Below are 18,874 nucleotides of genomic sequence, written 5' to 3'. Positions count from 1 at the left end.
TCATGAATGGTGGCGGTGCATCCGTCCTCCCCATTCCCATTGAGTCCAATGGGACTCAAATGGGAATGGGGAGTCATTTTTTCTGGTGCCCTGGCAATGGGCAATTACTGGGTCTGCTGGGGCTGTAATGCCCTGGTAATTGCCCATTGCCAGGTGCCAGAAAATTCATGACTCCGGCGGCAGCAGTGCCAGTATTTACCGGCACGGCTACCGCCACAGTCATAATGAGGCCCATTATGTTTAATTTCTCTCTGCACCCCCTTCAATTGGATGATCTGTCCACGGACACTGTGGTAGTCTGTGGATGGCATGTGCTATATTCATGTCTTTTGAGGCTGCCAGGAATGGAAATGGGACTGTGCAGCCCAGGGGATTAGCCAGCCCAGGGGATTAGCCAATCAGGTTTCCTGGGAGTGGTACACAAGGAGAGAGTCCTCTCAGCAAACAAAGCTTCTTTGTTTGCTGAGAGGACTGTAGATGGCTATGGTTATGGCTATGGCTATGTATTTCAGGAGGCAGAGTGTATGGATTTTGAGGGACTCGTGGATCCATTGGCTGAAGGTGTATGTAGGGCACTGTGAAGTGGCTGAAAATCTTGGATTTGATGATGTTCCTGTGCAATGGTATGGAGTGCGTGGCATGCAGTGGGTGGACTTGCTCCCATTTTGTGTAAATATGGTCACACTGCAACATCCGGACATTATCATTGTTCATTGTGAAGGGAACATTTTAGGGTATGTCAGTGGAATTTCACTGGAGTTTGCAATGAAGGAGACATTTGGCAAATTGAAGGGAATGTTCCCAAATTCTAGACAGATTTTTTCTCGCATTGCCCAGAGGCAGATGTGGATGCGCTCGAGTTCATTTGGTCCACAAATGGAGAAAGCGAGGCACAATGTCACCAAGGCTATGTGTGCATTTTTGGGAGATGTTGGCATGACGTCTTTCCATAATGAAAAACCAGATCACCAAAGATTTGCACTGGAGCAAACGAGATGCCTGTGAGCATATCTTATTGGCACCTGCTACATTATACTTGATTCGCAAAGCCAATAACTGGCGCCAATCTAGATATGCCAGGAGCATATTCGAAATGATCATGTGCACATGTGATTCACAGAAACATTTTCACGGCAATGTTGCAATGTTCCAGTCATCAATGGATTTGCTCATGTTTTAGGCTCTGTGAATGGGGTATTTATTTAATTTGTCATTTGTTACAGCGCAAAAACCCCTCGGGTATCTCAGCTCTAGTTATATTAGGATACTTGGTTACTTATAAAATGTATAAGAAGGTAAAATGGAGCAATGTTATATGTTACATAGGACATAAAGAGCACAAGAACGGGAGGGGCAGTGCAGTGAGGGGATGCAATAGTCTTAGGAGGGGTACAATCAGTTGAACAGCCAGGTCTTTACATTTCTGTGGAAGGTCCAATAGGCCTGTTCTTACCTGTGATCTTATGGCAGATTGTTCCAAAGTTTGGCCGCCATGACTGGGAAGCTCTTGCCTCCAATTGAGTGGCGGTTTAAATTGGGGCTCTTCAGGAGGTGGGAGTTTGATGATCTCAGAGAACGGGCTGGGCTTATTTGAGTATTTAGTATTTATTTTATTTATATAGCGCACCAGGCCCCAGGGCATTCGGGCGTGTCACTTAGTTACAAGCATAAAAACAGAACAGTTAAGTATGTACAGTCATTGCTTTAGGAGAAAATATACGAAATATACAAATTATACAAATTATGCAGGAGAAATACAATATATAGGCATTGCATCAGGAGAGAAGATACACATTATACAAAAATATACAAGTTATAAAAGAAATACAGTATATGTACAGATTACAGTAAAGGATATAACAGAGGACTGTTAACAGTAAAGTTGTAGCTCATGGGCGCACAGTCAAGGCAGGTCTTGGGCAGACAGCCAGGTTTTGACTTTGCGCTTGAAGGCCGGGAAGGTAGGTTCAGCATATTTCTCTACGCACCATGACAGGTAAGTTTGGATAGGCTGATACTACCACTCAGAGGGCATTATTCTGGATCGTCTGTAGTTTACTCAAGTTGCGTACAGAGGTGCCGGTGAGTAAGGCATTGCAGTATTAGCTCTTGCTATTGTTAGGCGGCTGGGAGTGTAGAGGAAGGGACTACTGGCCTGAAGCAGTTTGGCAGTGTACGCTGCCGCTGAGGCAATTGAATTCAATTGGCATAAGAGATTGAGGTTGGCATCGAGGTAGACGCTGAGGGTTTTGGCAGCGGTGGATGTGGTGATGCAGTTGCCATCAATGAAGAATTCCTTGTAAGCTTGGTCCATGTTGCGTAGTGTGGAAGCTGAGCCGACGATGAGGATTTCTGTTTTATCATTGTTGAGACAGAGTAGGTGTGAGGCCAACCAATTTTGAATGATCTCATAGGCAGCGTTTGAGGTTGCAGAGTCCTGGGCGTATGAACCGGTGAGGGGGATAAGGAGTTGCGTGTCGTCAGCGTAATTTGTGTATGAAATGCCAAGTAGATCCAGGTGGTCGAAGAGGGGTTTTGTGTACATGTTGTAAAGGGTGGAGGAGAGGCAGGAGCCTTGGGGGACTCTGCACATGACGGGAGTAGATTCAGAGGAGCAGTCGTTGATGAAGACACAAGAGGATCTGTCGGCTAGAAAGGACTTCACCCAATTGGATGCTTCTGGTGAGAAGTTCGCAGTTGGATTTCGGGTATAAGGCAGCCGGTGCAAATCTGAAATGACCAAGTGCATCTCCTCATTTGCAAAAGTGTCAATTTTTGTGAATTGGTTCCTAAGTGCAGATTGTCAATGTCTTCCATGATCTGGACTGGATCCATTGACATAGCACAGGCATACTTTCACTTGCACATCCTGCCTGCTCGCTGCAGAGATCTGCAGCCCTCTTGTTATACATTCTGCTTGAGTGCTATAGGAGAGTCTTTAGTGCAGGTAGCAAGTGCACTTTCATCTCGCATATAGACAAAATGGTTTGCTAATCGTCAGGGAGCAGAGTCTGAAGAATCTCAAGGAGTGCACTTGGTAGGATTATCACGAGCATTTTGCATCGTATGTAAATTGCATGCAGGCGACCACCAACATGAGCACCGATATACTATGGGTTCCCCTGCAGCCCATTTTAAACCTTCATTAGGTGGAGGGGATGAGGAAAGAGTAAAGGTGAGACAAACTAGCTTTTACTCTTTCATTCCCCCCTCCCATCTCGTGAAAACAGTAAATTCTGCCTTCAAATGCGCTTTGCAGGCATCGTTTACGAATACATTCCTATGGAATCCGCCTGGTTTTGACCACGCGCAAAATCGAGGCAGAGGCCATAGGAATCCATTTGTTTGATGCCTGCATGAAAATCTCATGCAGGAGTTAAGTACTAACACAAAATGGAGGAGGTGAGCAGGGCAAAGATCATATCTCCTCCCGTCTGTGCCCCTCCTCCGACTTCTGTCAACACAAAAATGGGGCACAGCAGGAAATTGAGGTATACATGTATGTTTCGATGCCCCGCTCCACCCCATTTAAAATGAAGTTCTAAATATCTAGCAACATGTGATTTATTTATTTATTTGTGTTTACATTTATAACACCGCACAAAACCCTCTGGCATCTAAGCGGTAGTTACAGTAAGTGCAAAGTAACTGTTTATAATGTGCAAGACCACACATAATGGTTACAACATACAGGTGCAGTTTGAAAGCATACTTTGGCAGAGCCACGCCTCATGGTACGGGGGGGGCTACTGCAGTTGTACAGGTAATTGTTGGACAAGATAGGTGAGGGTGCACAGTCTGGCAAAGCCACGCCTCATGGTATGTGGGGCTAATTCAGATGTACAGGTAAGCATAAACGGTACAGGTCAACATAAAGACAAAGCTGGTGAGGTATTTTCACCACTTTAGTACGGAGACTAAGGAGACTATGAAAGAGTGCCATTGGGGAAGTCAGGCATTTACAGCAAATAGGCTGCATACAGGACAGGCAATTAAACCTACTGACTCAGACCTGTGGGCCTTTAACACTCCTAGGGAGTATAAGAGATGGGGCTGCACATCATGGAGGAGTGCAGGGAACGGAACAGGCTGCAGAGAAGCATGTCGTAAAAACCAGAATTGGGAGCTGCGTTAGTCTGGAGGAGAGAGACACCCAGGCCGAGTGCAGGCCATTAGACGGCCTAACTGGATAACTACAGCAGGAAGCTGTACTCTGCCCGAAGCTCACAGCCATCACGGGAAGTGGGAGAGAGAGGAAAGCTCTCGATGGCAGCGGCAAGGGAGGCAAAGCTTGTGGATCCAGGAGGATTGAACAGAGAACCGGTGAAGCTGTAGAGAGCGGTTCCGCACAACCAGTGATTGCAATCCCAGGAACACTCTGTCCGTTGTGCTCTTCTAATACTGACACATTTCTGAGAATGCCAAACAAACTGAAACAAGTAATCTGTGAATGCCTAGTGATCTGAAAGTAATTGGACAAAACAGTGAACACTTTTGAATACTGAATGGATTGAAAGTCCACACGATCACCTTTTGGAAAAACAATTTAAAGCCAAGCAAGTAATGAACACTTCAGAATGAGATGTTAACCAAATATTGAATACCACATTGAATGAAAGCCCTATGGGCAAGGCTACGGTCTGATGAAAGATAAATGTGAAAGTGCCCATTTGAAAAAAGCATACAAAATAAGAGAGCAAGTGTGGAAGTTTGCAAAAGAGAATGAAAGAAAGGTGGGGTATAAATAAAACCAGCACTCCATGAATTCTATGCATGAAAACAGTGGGGGGGGGCAAGGCCAAAGACTGGCAGAGCATATGTGACACATTGTGGCAAAGCCAAGAGCCTGACCAAGAGAAGCCAAGCGAGTCTGAACCTGCACATAAAGCCAAGAGGCCGACAAGGAGAAGCTAAGTGAGTGTGAATCTGTATACAGGGGCACATACAGAAGAACCTGGTTGTGCGACTTGTGATGGGGTGACTGCGTGGTCTGACAACTGCACCTAGACCAGGGAACCCTCAATTGTGAAAGACAAAGACATTGTGAAATAAACCAATAAGGAACACTTTAATTGAACTGTTAATGCAATGCAGAAGGAGGGTAAAGTTGACCTGGAGTTGTGAGAAACATTGAAAAAATGAAACCAAGTATAGGTTGCTACGTTAAAGTCTTGGGCAAGGGAAACCCTGGGCTTAATGAACTACAATGCTGACTTGAGGATGGAGCCTTCAAACCCCTTTCTTTGGAACTGTGTTGTCTTGAACTTGGGGAAGGGAACCCTGAGGATTGTGTGGAACTGTACTGCCTTGAACTTGGGCAAGGGAACCCCAATGATTTGTGGAACTGTTTGAACTTGGCAAAGGTAATCTCAGGACTTTTGTAGAACTTTCTTGAACTTGGGAAGGTGAGCTAAAAAAGAAGCTAGGAGATGGAAGAAGCTCAGAACTTGATGTTGATCACCATTTCCTTTATTATTGACATGCCTACACATTGTTTAGCGTTAGTTGTGAGGGCAATGATAGGTTTTGGACGCAGACTTTTAAGTTGCACTTTCTGACTCAGACTTTCCTTAATTTCATTTAGGTAGGGAAATCCCACCCAAGCATAGGGAATGTTAGGCCTTCAAACATCCTGACATTTGAGTTTATAGACCATTTTATTTGTGACTTTGAATCTGTTCTCTGTATCTTGCTTCATGATGGCTTCACAGAGCCCATGCATAAGGTTCCACCCAAGTGTCTCTCTTGGAAAACTGCTTTTCTAATTGCCATCACACCAGCACGTAGGGTCAGCGAGGTACACGTTTTTCCATCAAGGCACCCTACCTGAAGTTCCAAGGTTGTTTTGTGCACTAATCCAACTTTTTTGCCCAAAGTGCCTTCCACGTTCCATCTGAATGAGCCAGTGAATCTAATGGCATGTCACTTATGTAATCAATCACAGGTATTCATGGCAGCCAGGAGGAACAGGAAGGCAGAAGCGCAGCAGGCACCTCCGGCACCACTCCTTCTATCCCAGCGCTACCCTCCCACCACACCTCCAGGGATGCTGGCCAGAGAGCTGGCAGAGGGGAAAAAGGCAGAAAGTCTGCTTCAGCTACCATAGTGCCTGATGCCCTGACAGCAACAGCAGCTGTGCCTGCCAGCACTGGGGATAGCAGTGCCACCTCCAGAAGCTGTGATGCTGTGGCCACCACCACCATCACCACAACCGCATCCATATCTGCCTCCACGGCCACCACAGTAGCGACCACCGGCACAGCTGCATCTGTCTCAGTGGCACAGGCCACCAGTGCACCAATGCTCAGCTCTGAGACAATGGTGGCAGTGGACACCAAGGCAAACATTCCCCAGACTTCTGCCATCACACAGGGCCTGCTACATCAGCTTGAGTCTCCATCACGTCCCTCCCTCTCTCATCTCACCACTACGTCTTCATCCACATACACTGATCAGCCTCTGCAGTGGCATCATGATCAGGAGAGTGATTTCACTCCAGATGATAATGACACTCCAGATCGTGGGTCACATGTAACGGGGGGGCATGCCCCATAAACCACCACGTCTCCACAACAACACCAGATGTGATATGGCAGAGATTGAGCAAACATTGAGCAGAGTAAGGAATGTATGGAGGCTATCACACAAGAGCACCTGGGGCATGCTCAGTCCTATCGGGATGCCATTCACGGTGCCTCAAGAAGGGTGGCCACTGCAGGCAGAGCCGGAGGGTTGCTTATGTCACAGCAGAAGTGACAGTAGTGGGCTAAAGGCTGCAGGAGTTGGCAGAGTCCATTTCCTCTGGCAATGATACTTTGCTGAGGACAATGACTCTGACACTCCACCACATTTGTGAGCTTGACACAGCCAGCTCCATCTTGCCCATGCCCACTGTGGGATCACTGCTAAGCACCCGATTGAGGTGCTCATGGAGGAGATAGCCCCCCTCTCAAGCTGCGACACATGGGCGTGACAAGAGCAAAACAAAATAGGAAGCATTATTTTTGAGGGGTGGGTGGTGGGCAAGAGACAGGTAAGGATGTGGGTGGTGGGTGGGAAAGGCCCTGTTCACATACAATAAAATAGTTCACTGCAGCAAATGAGTACAGTTGAGTGTATGTAGTCTGATTTTGTTGTAGTGATGTTATGTTACAGTGCATATAGGTGTAATAAAAAATTATTCTGAATTGGTTCATGTCGGAAGATGCTTCCCTCCCTTGCATCCTCATGTTCACCTCGAGGTGCCCTCTGATTACCTGTATCATCAGAGTCTGAGTCAGATTCTGGGTGGCCGATGTCTTCTTCCGGAGGCATAGGGACATTCCTCTGAATGCACATGTTGTGCAGCATTGCACATACCATGACTATCTTCCCCACCATCTCAGAACTGTAGATGAGTGCCCCACCTGTCGGGTGGAAGCACTGGAATCTACCCTTGAGCAGTCCAAATGTGCATGCGATACACACCATGGTCTGTGCATGTGCCTCGTGGTATGCCATCACCTGGGGAGTCCCACGCCTTCTGATGGGTGTCATTAGCCATGGCACCAGTGTATGGCCTGGGTCACCTGTAATACGTAAGGCTCATGATTAATGATGGAAGCTTTTGTTGTATACAGAGGCCTCATTGAACATTTCAGCATGTGTAACAATGTTATCAGGAATACAGGGAGCCTCTCTATGCATGAGAATAGAAGTATGTGGACCTTACAATGGCTGATGGTGGAGGAATGCTGTTGATTGTGATGAATCCTGTACAGTCATCACTAAATCCCTATCAGAGATCTCCTCCCACTTGACCAGGAGATGGCAGCTTCTACATAATCCTGACGCTGGGGGTGGTATTATGAGGGAGGATCATGTGGGAAGAGACTCCCGCCGGGGGAAGGTGGTGACCCCATCAGGAGATAGGCAGTATTCTTCCTTTCCCAGAGAAGAAGACCCCACAATTCCTAAATTCGTGATGGCTTATTGTCACTATGCAAGTTCCCCCGTTGTAAAACCCCTTCCGGCAAAACACTCTATGCAGAATTCATACCTCATATGCACATAATATACACTTAACATCTCCTGTTTCAAATGTTTTGTTTCAAAGAAAAATCTTAAACAAAATCACTTTAGAAGTCCCAGCAATCTCATGGACTCCATCTCCCATAAAGCCTCAAGTACTGAGACGAGGAAGAGGAAAAGGAAGGAGAAGTTAATATGGATTAAAGGAAAAGCCAAGCTGAAAGTCAGAGTGTGCAGGACATTTAAAAATGGTGTCCACAATGCGAGAGACAGAGAAGGAGAAGAAGGAAGCCGAACCAAGGGAGAATGCAGCAGCACAGCAACAGACTGTGCTGGAGAAGGCAGGCGCTTCCAGACTGCCACTTGCAGTCATTACCTACCGGTGTGAGGCCAAAGGGGACACAGCAGGCACCATGGGAGAACCACTGAGGAGCCGGCAGTGGCAGCAGAGCTCCTGGAAATGCGGTAATGCTGAGAAGCAGAAGTCTTACCAGCGGGTGAATGCAGAGCTGGCAGGAAAGCTGGGAGAAGGCCTGCAGAGCAGGAAACGCTATCCCAGAGGGAACGCTTCACAGCAGCAACGTGCCACGGGTCAGGAACGCAACCAGACACTGGTTCGTCTGCTTAGACATATTGGGGACCCTAGGGCATACCGAGAGGCATGTGAGCAATTACGAACTTGCTTTGAATACTGACCAACAGAGAGAAAAAGACCAAGACAGAATTTGCTTGAATCCTCATTTATGATATGTCAGTATGGGGAAAGTTGGAGCTAATATTATCAAAAGCAAATTAATACTAATGAAGAAGTTAAAAAGCAGAATTTGAACAAGTCTCCATAGATGAGATGTCAGTGTGGGGAAAGTTGGAGCTAATATTGTCAAAAGCAAATTAATACTAATGAAGAAGTTAAAAAGCAGAATTTGAACAAGTCTCCATAGATGAGATGTCAGTGTGGGGAAAGTTGGAGCTAATATTGTCAAAAGCAAATGAATACGTATGAAGAAGTTGAAAGGCAGAACTTGAACAAGTCTCCATATATGAGATGTCACTAAGGTGAAAATTGGAACAAGTAGCAGTACCTCAAACCAATGTCGTGTAAGCACAGTGAAAGAATGCTAGTGTGCTATACTAAGAGACAGTAGTCCAAGAGAAGAAGTCGTGGTGAAAGAAACACATCAGGCAGTAAGGACTTGGGGGAAGATACCTGGCAGAGAAGTATACCAGGGAATCTTCTCTCCCTCCTTTGTCCTTGTCATACTTGTGTTGTGTTGTTTGTATGTATTAAACAATCATACTCATTATTGCATTGGATTAAGCATAGAACTAATGTTATGGGGTTGTGAGTTTGTTATATAAGATTATAGGATAATTACAGAGGTTGTATTGATTATAATATTATGGCATATTTTTATACTCCCAGCCCAAAAATCTATTTCAAATTCATATGTATCAGTGGTGTGTATGTATTGTTAAAATCTAATAAACACATATAAAAAAAAAGCAAGGGTTTCCTGGTAGGGGAGTATACCAGGCAATCCATTTGAAATACACAGAGGAATAAGATATTGTGGAAAGATACATGACAGGAGAGTATACCAGGGAATCTAAGAACCAAATGAAAGGAAGTCCTGGCAGTGAAAATCAACAGGCAAGTTGAAGTCGAATAAGCACGTAAACACTGTGGGAAGATACCTGGCATGAGAGTATACCAGGACATCCATAGAAAGAAACATACTTATTTTTGCAGAACACATGGTAGAACAAGTATGCTAGAGACTTTAACAGGTAAGTGGAAGTTGTGAAATTGAACAAAGACCGTTTTCTGTTAAAAATGAAAATACCTGGCGGAAGGGTATAAGCAGAAATCTAAAGTGCTCACTGGAGGATTTCTGATGGACAAGTACATCAGGTGGTCCCCTAACATATCAAAGAGGTTTATAAGAGAATCCTCTAACGGAATATCTTACTGTGAATAAGACCCCTTTGGTTTGTGAACTCAGTGCATAGAAACCTAGGAAGAGCTGAATTGTGCAGATATTGTTTGCACAGGAACTTCCTGAACCAGGTATAATGAATCAACAAATTTGTTGCATGAAAGAAACACTTTTGCCATCCTGAAGATGTTATTGTTTGAAAGAGACACTTTGGTCATCCTTAAGGAACTATTGTTTGAAAAAGACACTTTTGTCATCATACCTGAGAAAGACTATTCTTTTTTGGGGATGTATCTATTTGCTTTAATTGTGAACACTTTTGCCAAGCCTAAGTTAGAAACATAGGAGACACAGACACAATAGATGCAAGTTTTTCAAACCTTTATTTTGTAGTTTACTAGGGGTTGTGAAATGCCTAACTGGCCCTAACTCTAAAATGGGAGTAGTCTTGACCATAAAATAAACAATAAATAGGTTCAAGTCAGTCTGGTCAAAATAAAAAGGCATATTCTAAGAAAACCTAACCTTGCCCTCCTTCTCAAATGAAAAATGTGTAAAGGGAATACAAAAAGGAAAAATAGTGTCTTAAAGGAAATGTCAGAATGGCTTAGGTAACAACTCCCCTTCCCACATTCAAAAGTACAGGGTCTTGACCGTTTCTTAAAAAGGATAGGTGGATGGCACAATTCTAAAAGTCTTGCACACTTTGGCTTGCCGGTACAATTCAACAGTTCAGGTATGGACTTCAAGCTTCTGACAGTGTAATCAATTATTTAGGTGTTGTCCGCCTTACCACAAATACACTGTTCTGTTCTTGGTTTTCACTTTGTCACTATTCACCAGAGGCTTCCCTCTGCTGGGCTCAAGCCTGCCTCTGTTTTCACCTTGAACTCTTCACATCCTCACAGTTCAGCACAGGCTTCCCTCCACCGAGCTAGAACCTGTCTTTCTCTTTGTGGGGGTCCCCTTCCCCACGTTCTATCCTTATCCCTTTTACTGTCAAAGGATGTGATTCTCGCCTGGTTCTATCTCATTCTCTGCAGCAGCCGATCAGTAACTTGGCCATCCTACTTCCATAGCCTGGTTTACATCAGCCCCAAAAGAGCTGTTCCTTCTCGTACCCACCCTCGCTCAGAGTGTGCCTGTGTGCGCCACCTTTTATCCTGACAGGGAGTGTTAACTAGTGGCAGGTGTATGTAATTTGCATTACATGCCTGACTCTGCCTGATCTCATTAGAGTGACAGTGCCATTGCAAGTCAGTATAGGTAATCGTCCTGACCTCATTCCTCTTCTTCCTCGGCTCAGTAGTGTTGTTGATGTGAAGTGGGGAGGAATTATGGGAGTTGTATTTTCCCATAAAATAAGCAGGGATAGAGATTACATGTATAAGGGAAAAAGGGGGATAACATGCCTCACCATCAGGTGCTTCACCCCCACTCCCTGTGGACCCCCTACCCAGGTGAGCCTCCCTCGCTTGTCCACCCCCAGAGTCGGGGTCCAAAAGTGATGGTTCTTCCCTGGCCACCTGAGTATGGGATGTCTAGGGACTAGGCTGTGAAACACCATTTGGTTTTTGACATGTGTAAGGGTCAGATTAGTATCTTTTGGACACAAGGACCGTTTACATAATTTTGACAATGAAATACAGATTGATCCTTAGTTTGAGGTTCCTAGGTAGGGAAACTCTCTTCAGGATAGGGTTAGAGAGGACTTTATCCAACCCTTTTATTTTAATAAAGATGCCTAATGTTAAAAACATTACAACTTTATGTCCTCCTCTCATTTCTGACCCATCGCATTATCCAGTTGCATGGTAAATGACTTTGCCTCATTTGTTGCCTCATTTTTGCAAGTGCAAAGTGTTTACTGTATAACATTTTACTATTTTACTGATACTTCGGATTTTGTGCTGGGCATAGTTGGCCAGTCTTGTCAATTGTATGCCTTTCTGTTTGTACTGTGATGTGGTTATTGATAGGGGTCGAGGGGTGTACATTAGTGCATCCTCTGTACCCTACTATCAGGGCTACCCATGTCACTGCTCCTATAGGAGGAGGGTCTGAGTGGAGTGATACTGCTTTCTTACCATCGCTTTTCTGTAATTCCGCAAGTGCAAATCCCACCAATGGAATTAGCACTAGTGGTATTACTGCCAGTTTTCTGTTCTTATAATGTGGCAGTGCGGTAAAAGTTGTGGTAATGGAATTACTGTCACTTTATTTTTTTACCTACCCCACTGCCAAACTCGTAATGTGCCCATAAATATGGGCCTTTTACACATTAGAGTTTTGTGTCAATGTGCAGGATTTGTCAGCTTTAGCTCTTGTGTATTGTACTGAATCCTGCGACCAGATTATCTAATATTTGTACCAATACTAAAAATTGAACAAATGCCTTTTGCACCATTTTGGCTGCTTAGGAAATATGAAATAGAGCAAACAGGTTTTTATCTTATTTATTTTATTTGTATTCATTTTATTGTGCATTTGTAAGGTGCTCATACAGAAAGTAATCCGTATTAGCTAAACATGTTTGCACTAAGGGAAAAATGAGCCAGACTGTTTTTTGTGCTATATTTGCTGCATAACACAAACGTATATGCGGAAAGGAAACAGTCTGCTACATTTTATTTGCTACATTTTTGCTCCGTATTTTTTTGCACAAGGGAAACGTTTAGATACTTCTGCTTGCTCTCTTTTACTAGATTTAACAAACGTCTGCCCTCCGCCAGCTTGAATTGGCAAAAAACAGCGCCTCCTTCCTTCTTACTTTACAACTCGCGCATTAATAACAAAAGTATCTTTGTTTGAAGGATGGAACTTGCTTCCTGTTGATATTCTTTATGTTAAGCATTGAAGCAGATCCTCCTTAAGAAGCAATCTCATTAAACCGTTTACTCGCATAATCAAGCTGGCACTACATAACCCTCCGTTTCCAAAGATAGGTTAAAGTAGTTGTCACTAACTACCAGAATTTAAATAGTTCTTTATGCTGAGCCATCTCCGGAATTAAAGACCCTTTGGAGCCACAATACATAATATTATTGTGTAAATGTGTTTTGTTTCATATTTAGTTCATTCTTTTTACAATTTTAAACTGGACTGTATCTTCTGGACTGCCAAACGCCTGAGTAATTCCCTCACGTATGGATTTTAATAGTAAGAAAAACATATACAGGAAATTAATGATTTGTATAGTTTTGTAGAAAACAAAAGCTAATGGAGCTATTGACATGCTGGCACACGGTGGCAGTGATGCAGGAAGTCATGGTTCATTAAAAGGCACACGTTTTGTAGGAATGTTCGAACATCGCATTACGGCCCGAAGCGTTTTCGTATGCTGTTGCTAGAGGCACAGTGTTGCAAAGTGAGCCTGTTTAATGGAACAGGGCTTTATTATGACATAGTGTCGCGCAAAATTAATACTTAGTAAATGGAAATAGTCACAGTGAAAATCATATATTGTGCTTTTTTTATCCATCTCTCTTTTACCAGGCGCACCAGGAAATAAGAGAGTCATTATCTTTGTGGATGATTTAAACATGCCAAAATTGGATCGCTATGGTTCCCAGCCCCCGATAGAATTACTTCGCCAGTATCAAGATTTTGGCGGATTCTATGACAGAGAAAAACTCTTTTGGAAAGATATTCAGGTGAATTCGAGTTCTTGATTATACAAGTATATATTGCTATATGCTGATATGTTTGCATGTCTATTTGATTTACAAAAAGAATGATGCATTCCTACTCTAGAATTGTGTTGTTAGTTCTTCATGGTTGACTTTTCTTTGTAATCATTGTTTTGGTATCTTTACTCTGTTGTGATGTTTTCGCTCGAGCTATGCGATTGGTGTTGCCGGGCCCATCACACATTTGTGCAAGAGCACGGGCATTGAAAATGGTTGATGGGCCCGGCACAAGTCTTGTCTCTTATCTCTCGATGGGAGCCAAGATCGCAGCAGCACTGCAAGCTGTTTTAATGGGAACCTGCCACCACTTCTGTCCGCGCTGTATGCCCCCACACCCTCAACTACATGTTCCATGTGTCTTGTTGAGGGCTGTGATGTACGTTAGCATCCCTTTTCGTACTGTGCGATTCCTGAGATCAAACCACTGGTTTCCCTTTACACTGCTAACAATGGCACCCTTTTTATCCTGGCATACGTTTCCATGTGGCAAGTTTATTTGGCAAATTCGAGGAAGATGCTTAATCCTCTGAGATCTACCACTTTGTCAATACCGAATGCCAGAAACGTAGCTCAGCCAGCGTATCTAACCAGACCTCTTTGTCCATCCTATAGGACACCAGCTTGAAACCCTGTAGGGGCTACTCTGCCCTTTTTCTTTCTCAGTTTATAAATTGAGTACCCTTAAGGTGGGAAATAATAGCTCCTCTTATTATCATTCGCATGAAGTTCTACAGATTATTAAAGAGATTGCTGCCTCGTAGCTCAAGAATTCATGGTTAGAGCTACAACGTGTCCTTACTTGGGATCTGTGCTCTGATCTTATAGCATGTTCTGGAAGACAGGTAGAATCCCAGGTAGAGCAGCTGCAATTAGTAGGGGTTGGCAGATAGGATCTTTGAACAGCAAATGAGGCTACATTGTTAAACATATGTACGAAAATGGCACTTTAACTGTTGAAGCAGAAGTCTTTTTACCACCCTTGATAAACCCTACTGCAGTCCAAGCATTGAACTCTTCCCGTTCATAACAGGAATGGCAGTTTTCATGTTTTTTTTTTTTAACTCTTTATTGTTTTACAACATTAACCAACAACAACAACAAACATAACGATCACTCTGGCACTCCTTCGCGGATTCTGCCCAACATTATTATCTGTTGCGGCGCGCGTCTATGGCCTTACTACCCAGATCGGTGGCCTCTGATCACATCCAGCTTCAGGTTTGTATCCCATGTCCTTCTCCGTGTCGGGGGTACTCTGCTTGTTTGTCAATTCCCCTATTAGTGTACTGCCACTCCTCCGGGGTCGTCTGTACTGCTCTCTTCCCTTTGTCCGAATAAGTCTTGTATCAGGGAGTTCCACGCAAGTATCTTATGTCCACTCCCCCCCGCCCCTGCAATTATCTTGTCCACACTGCCGTTTCCGCTATCAACCATTTACTCAGGTTTGGCCCACCATAAATTTATGCTGTTGTTGTAGTTGCTGTTGTGTAGTATAAATTGACAACTGTGTATGTCATGCTCCTCCGTCAAAGTTTGGAATTCCACCCATTGTCCTTCTTTCCACAGGTCTCCAATCTGAGCTACATCCGTGGCTTCCCAATGGGTCCGATATGTTGCGAGGGTCCCAGAGCCCGCGCCAGCAAACCCCACAATTGGGATCTGTGCAGAGCAGGGGTCATGCACCCTCTGGATTTTCCATGCTTTTTCCACAGGATAAGGCCCAGTTTGATCAAATTGGGTAGGGTCCTGGTCAGGGACTTGTCTATCCATATCATTTCTCTCAGGTAGTATTGTCTCAATGCCAGCTGGAAGAGCAGCAAGTCTATTGATGGTTCATCCCCTAGCCACCTCACCACAAATTGCAATTGCCCTGCAAATTAATACCGTTCAAAGTCCAGCAATCTGATTCCTCCCGCTTCGTATTCTCTTTGCAGAGTATTCAGGGCAATCCTGTTCCTCCCCCCACCCCACAGGAATTCTTGTGCCATTGTGTTCAACTGTGTAAAGAATGCCTTGGGTATATCATGTGGGATGTTTGTGAAGTAGTATAGCATGCGTGGCAATACCGTCATCTTCAGCACGGCCGCCCTCCCTATCATTCCTAGTGGAAGCATCTTCCAGAAGTCCATGGCTTTCTGTGTCTTATCGAGGGCTGCCCGTGTATTGAATTTGTGTGTGTCAGTGATATCGTGAAGCACCTCTATCCCCAGATAGCGGAAAGAGCACAGTGCCCTTTTGAGTTACAGGTCTGGCAGTTGGTTCGGGGGGACCAATCTCAGATCAGCCATGGGAATAAGGAGGACTTATCCTTGTTGACAGCTATTCCTGATAGTCTGGTATATGCATCTATTGCATCTAATAGGCATGGTAGGTGCACTTGTGGGTTCCCCACATAGAGGAGCATGTCATCTGCGTATAACAAGGTTTGATATATAACTCCACCTATGTCTATCCCAGTGTCCTTATATTCGGCCCTGAGGAAGACCGCCAGTGGTTAGAGGGCCAATATGTACAACATCGGTGATAGTGGGCACCCCTGCTTTGTGCCTCTGTGAATCCTCCAGACCTCCAAGATGTGCCTCCCAGTTTTCACTCATGCTCTGGGTCTTTATAAAGCAGCCTAATCCAACAGAGGAACCATTTGCCTTTACCAAGGTGGTTGAGAACACTCAGCAACCACTCCCAATTCACGGAATCGAAAGCTTTAACAGCGTCCAGTAACGCTATGGCACATTTGCCCTGTCTGTGATTCGTCTGGTCCACCACATGGTGGTAGTTAGGGAGAATTCTCCAAATTGGCTAGTTTCCCTTACCTACTGAGTCCCTCAGCAGCTTTGCTGGATTTCTAGGGTTTATTTTTTCACCTGGTAAGAGTGTGAGCCTTTTTCCCACTCTTACATGTGTTTTGCTGTGTGTGTTTTTACCAATTGTGTGATCTTGGGGTCTGGAGCCTCATCTACTCCATGGCCATCATTTTTTTCTGTTACACAGCACCTTCAGTGCAGTGACACAGGGTTGTCTTTTAGACTTCCCACTGACTCAATTTTTCTGGGACTGACTACTGTCTCCCAGAAACATGTAAAGTTGCCATTAACTTTATGTAGTCTCTTTAAATCACTGACCCAGTACACCCCATCTTACATGGAGTATTGGAAAGGGTTAATTCTTATCCCTTTTTGTCTGTTTCTCTTGGAGCACTGTTTCGCTCCCTTTTCATCAAGACTTGGCTGGTGGCAGTGGTAACTACCCTATTTTTATACCGCGGTTATCTTAAATAACCATGGTATTGTTTTAGGCTATTTTATTATCCTCGAACATAAACCCGCTTGACCAAATATATTTTACTTCGGCATCGGCTGGGTTTATTCGCCATTTCTTTTTGTAAAAGGCTTTCTCGTGTTTTACTCTGCGCGCCAAACCAGGTTTGGGTCCTTTGTTTGCCGTCTTTTCGCGGGCTTCTGCACAGAAGCCCTCCTTAAGGCGCCTGAAAGTCTGGGTAGGCAGGATGTGAGGGAGGGGTCTTAGGACCCCTGCCATGGGTTTTCTTGGTAACCCAAGTCGCACTCCTGTTTGATTGGCTGGGTGACTGTCCTTGCCAGGACAACCACCCTGCTGTGTGATTGACAGCCATGCGGTGTGAATGGGGGACACCTGCATAAAAAGCAGGTCTCTGGGACTGGAAAGGCAAAGTCGCCACTGGAACGAAAGAACCAACGAGGAGCTGACAGAAGAGGACCCCTACAACGACTGAACCGCCCGGTGAAGCCCTGCTGCAGGTCCGAATCTTCAAACTCCAACGACAGAGAGGATCCTCCAGGAATCTTCTTCCCTTGAGCTGGTGGGACCAACCAGTTCGCCCAAACTTCAAGCCAGGACCCCTCCTCTGGTCGAATTGGCTGTACAGAGCTACAGTGGCCCGGATAGCCAGGAAGGTCGGGCCCTGCTTGGGTTTTAAGGAGTGCACCTTTTATTTGTTGCTTTGCTCTGCTGCTGGTTTCTTCCCTGGGTAGTGCAGGACCCTCCAGTCTTCCTACTTCTTGTCAGTCCGACAGTCGCTTCAGGAACCATGAGCCTGCAGGAACTACCAGGAACGTCCGCCTCAGCTACAGCTCCCTCTCTGTTTTACGGTACTGTGCAAATCTGGTTGTTCGTTTCGCTCAGCCATGGGAAAGTGTGTGAAATCTTTCTCCAATCCGAGGGCTTGTTCTTCTCTTCTCTTTGAACTAACTTTTCTGCTGACCAACTTCGTCCGGAACTCGTGGCACAAACTTTACTGCGAACTACCCTGAACCGTGTGATCCTTGAGCAAAAGACTTTTGACCTATTGACTTTGGCCCTAAGCCTTTTTTACCTGATTCTATCACTGTAGTTCCTCTTGCTCAAATTGCCCTGAGTTACCTGTTGGTGTGGTTCAATTTCTATTAACTTTGTCTTTCCCTCCCTTTTTTATTGCTGGAGTGCCATTTTGCTCCCACTACATTTTGTGAGCTTAACTTGTCTGGAACTTATTGGGAGTGGTGCAGTGTATTAAGAGTGTGATTTTTGAAATAAAAACCTTGAGTCAGTGTTTGTTTGAATCATAGAAATGGCTGTCCTTTCTGTAAATATTTGATACTGCTCACTTGCTCTTGAGATAAGTCTGGCTGCTCAGCCATCGCTACTACTTTTATTGTGTAGTACATGCTTGTACCAAAGGTGAATTTGTGCTGTCACTTGTAGTCTTAATTGTGTGTGGTGTTCCCAAAGGGTACTGCATATAATTCTGCCTAACAGTGGAGTCTTCTCAGATTCCACGTCATGTTTCGTCCTGCGACATAGCCCGTGTGGTCCCGATGCACCAGCGTGGGTATCACCTGTTTAACCCAATTGGCGAGCACTGCCATCAGGATTTTGGAGTCTTGGTTAACCAGGGAAATTGGCCTATAGGAGGCACAGTCAAGTGGCGACTTTCCTGGTTTGAGGATAGGTATTATGACAGATTCCGACATGCTGTCTGGCAACGGCCCCTTCTCGTACGCCTCTTCATAGGTCTCCAACAGTCTAGGTGCTAGGGTGCCCTTGTATTTCTTGTAAAACTTGTCTGGGAGCCCGTCGGGCCCCAGGGATTCGCCAGATGGAAGCTCAACAATTACGATCTCTAATTTCTCCACCGTCAGGGGGGCTTCAAGTATTTGGGCCTGCTCTTCCGTTAACTTTGGTAGACTGATCTCGGCCAAGGTGTCAGCTCCCCTTTTCCAC

The 18,874-nt window shown here is 44.8% G+C and overlaps 1 protein-coding gene across 1 annotated transcript in view; it reads left to right on the top strand.

Moving 5' to 3' along the window:
* DNAH6 (dynein axonemal heavy chain 6) overlaps positions 1–18,874 on the top strand; it is a 3,423,448-nt gene that overhangs the window by 2,333,152 nt on the left and 1,071,422 nt on the right. The window contains exon 40 of the mRNA XM_069626424.1: positions 13,443–13,600. Coding sequence (XP_069482525.1) covers positions 13,443–13,600 — 158 coding nt within the window. The remainder of the gene's footprint in view (positions 1–13,442; positions 13,601–18,874) is intronic.

This window comes from Ambystoma mexicanum, chromosome 6p (genome assembly GCF_040938575.1).
Source record: "Ambystoma mexicanum isolate Mex_15411 chromosome 6p, UKY_AmexF1_1, whole genome shotgun sequence".
In the NCBI taxonomy this organism is placed as follows: domain Eukaryota; kingdom Metazoa; phylum Chordata; class Amphibia; order Caudata; family Ambystomatidae; genus Ambystoma; species Ambystoma mexicanum.
Note: the sequence above shows the minus strand (reverse complement) of the source record. Positions and strands in the feature narration are given on the sequence as shown.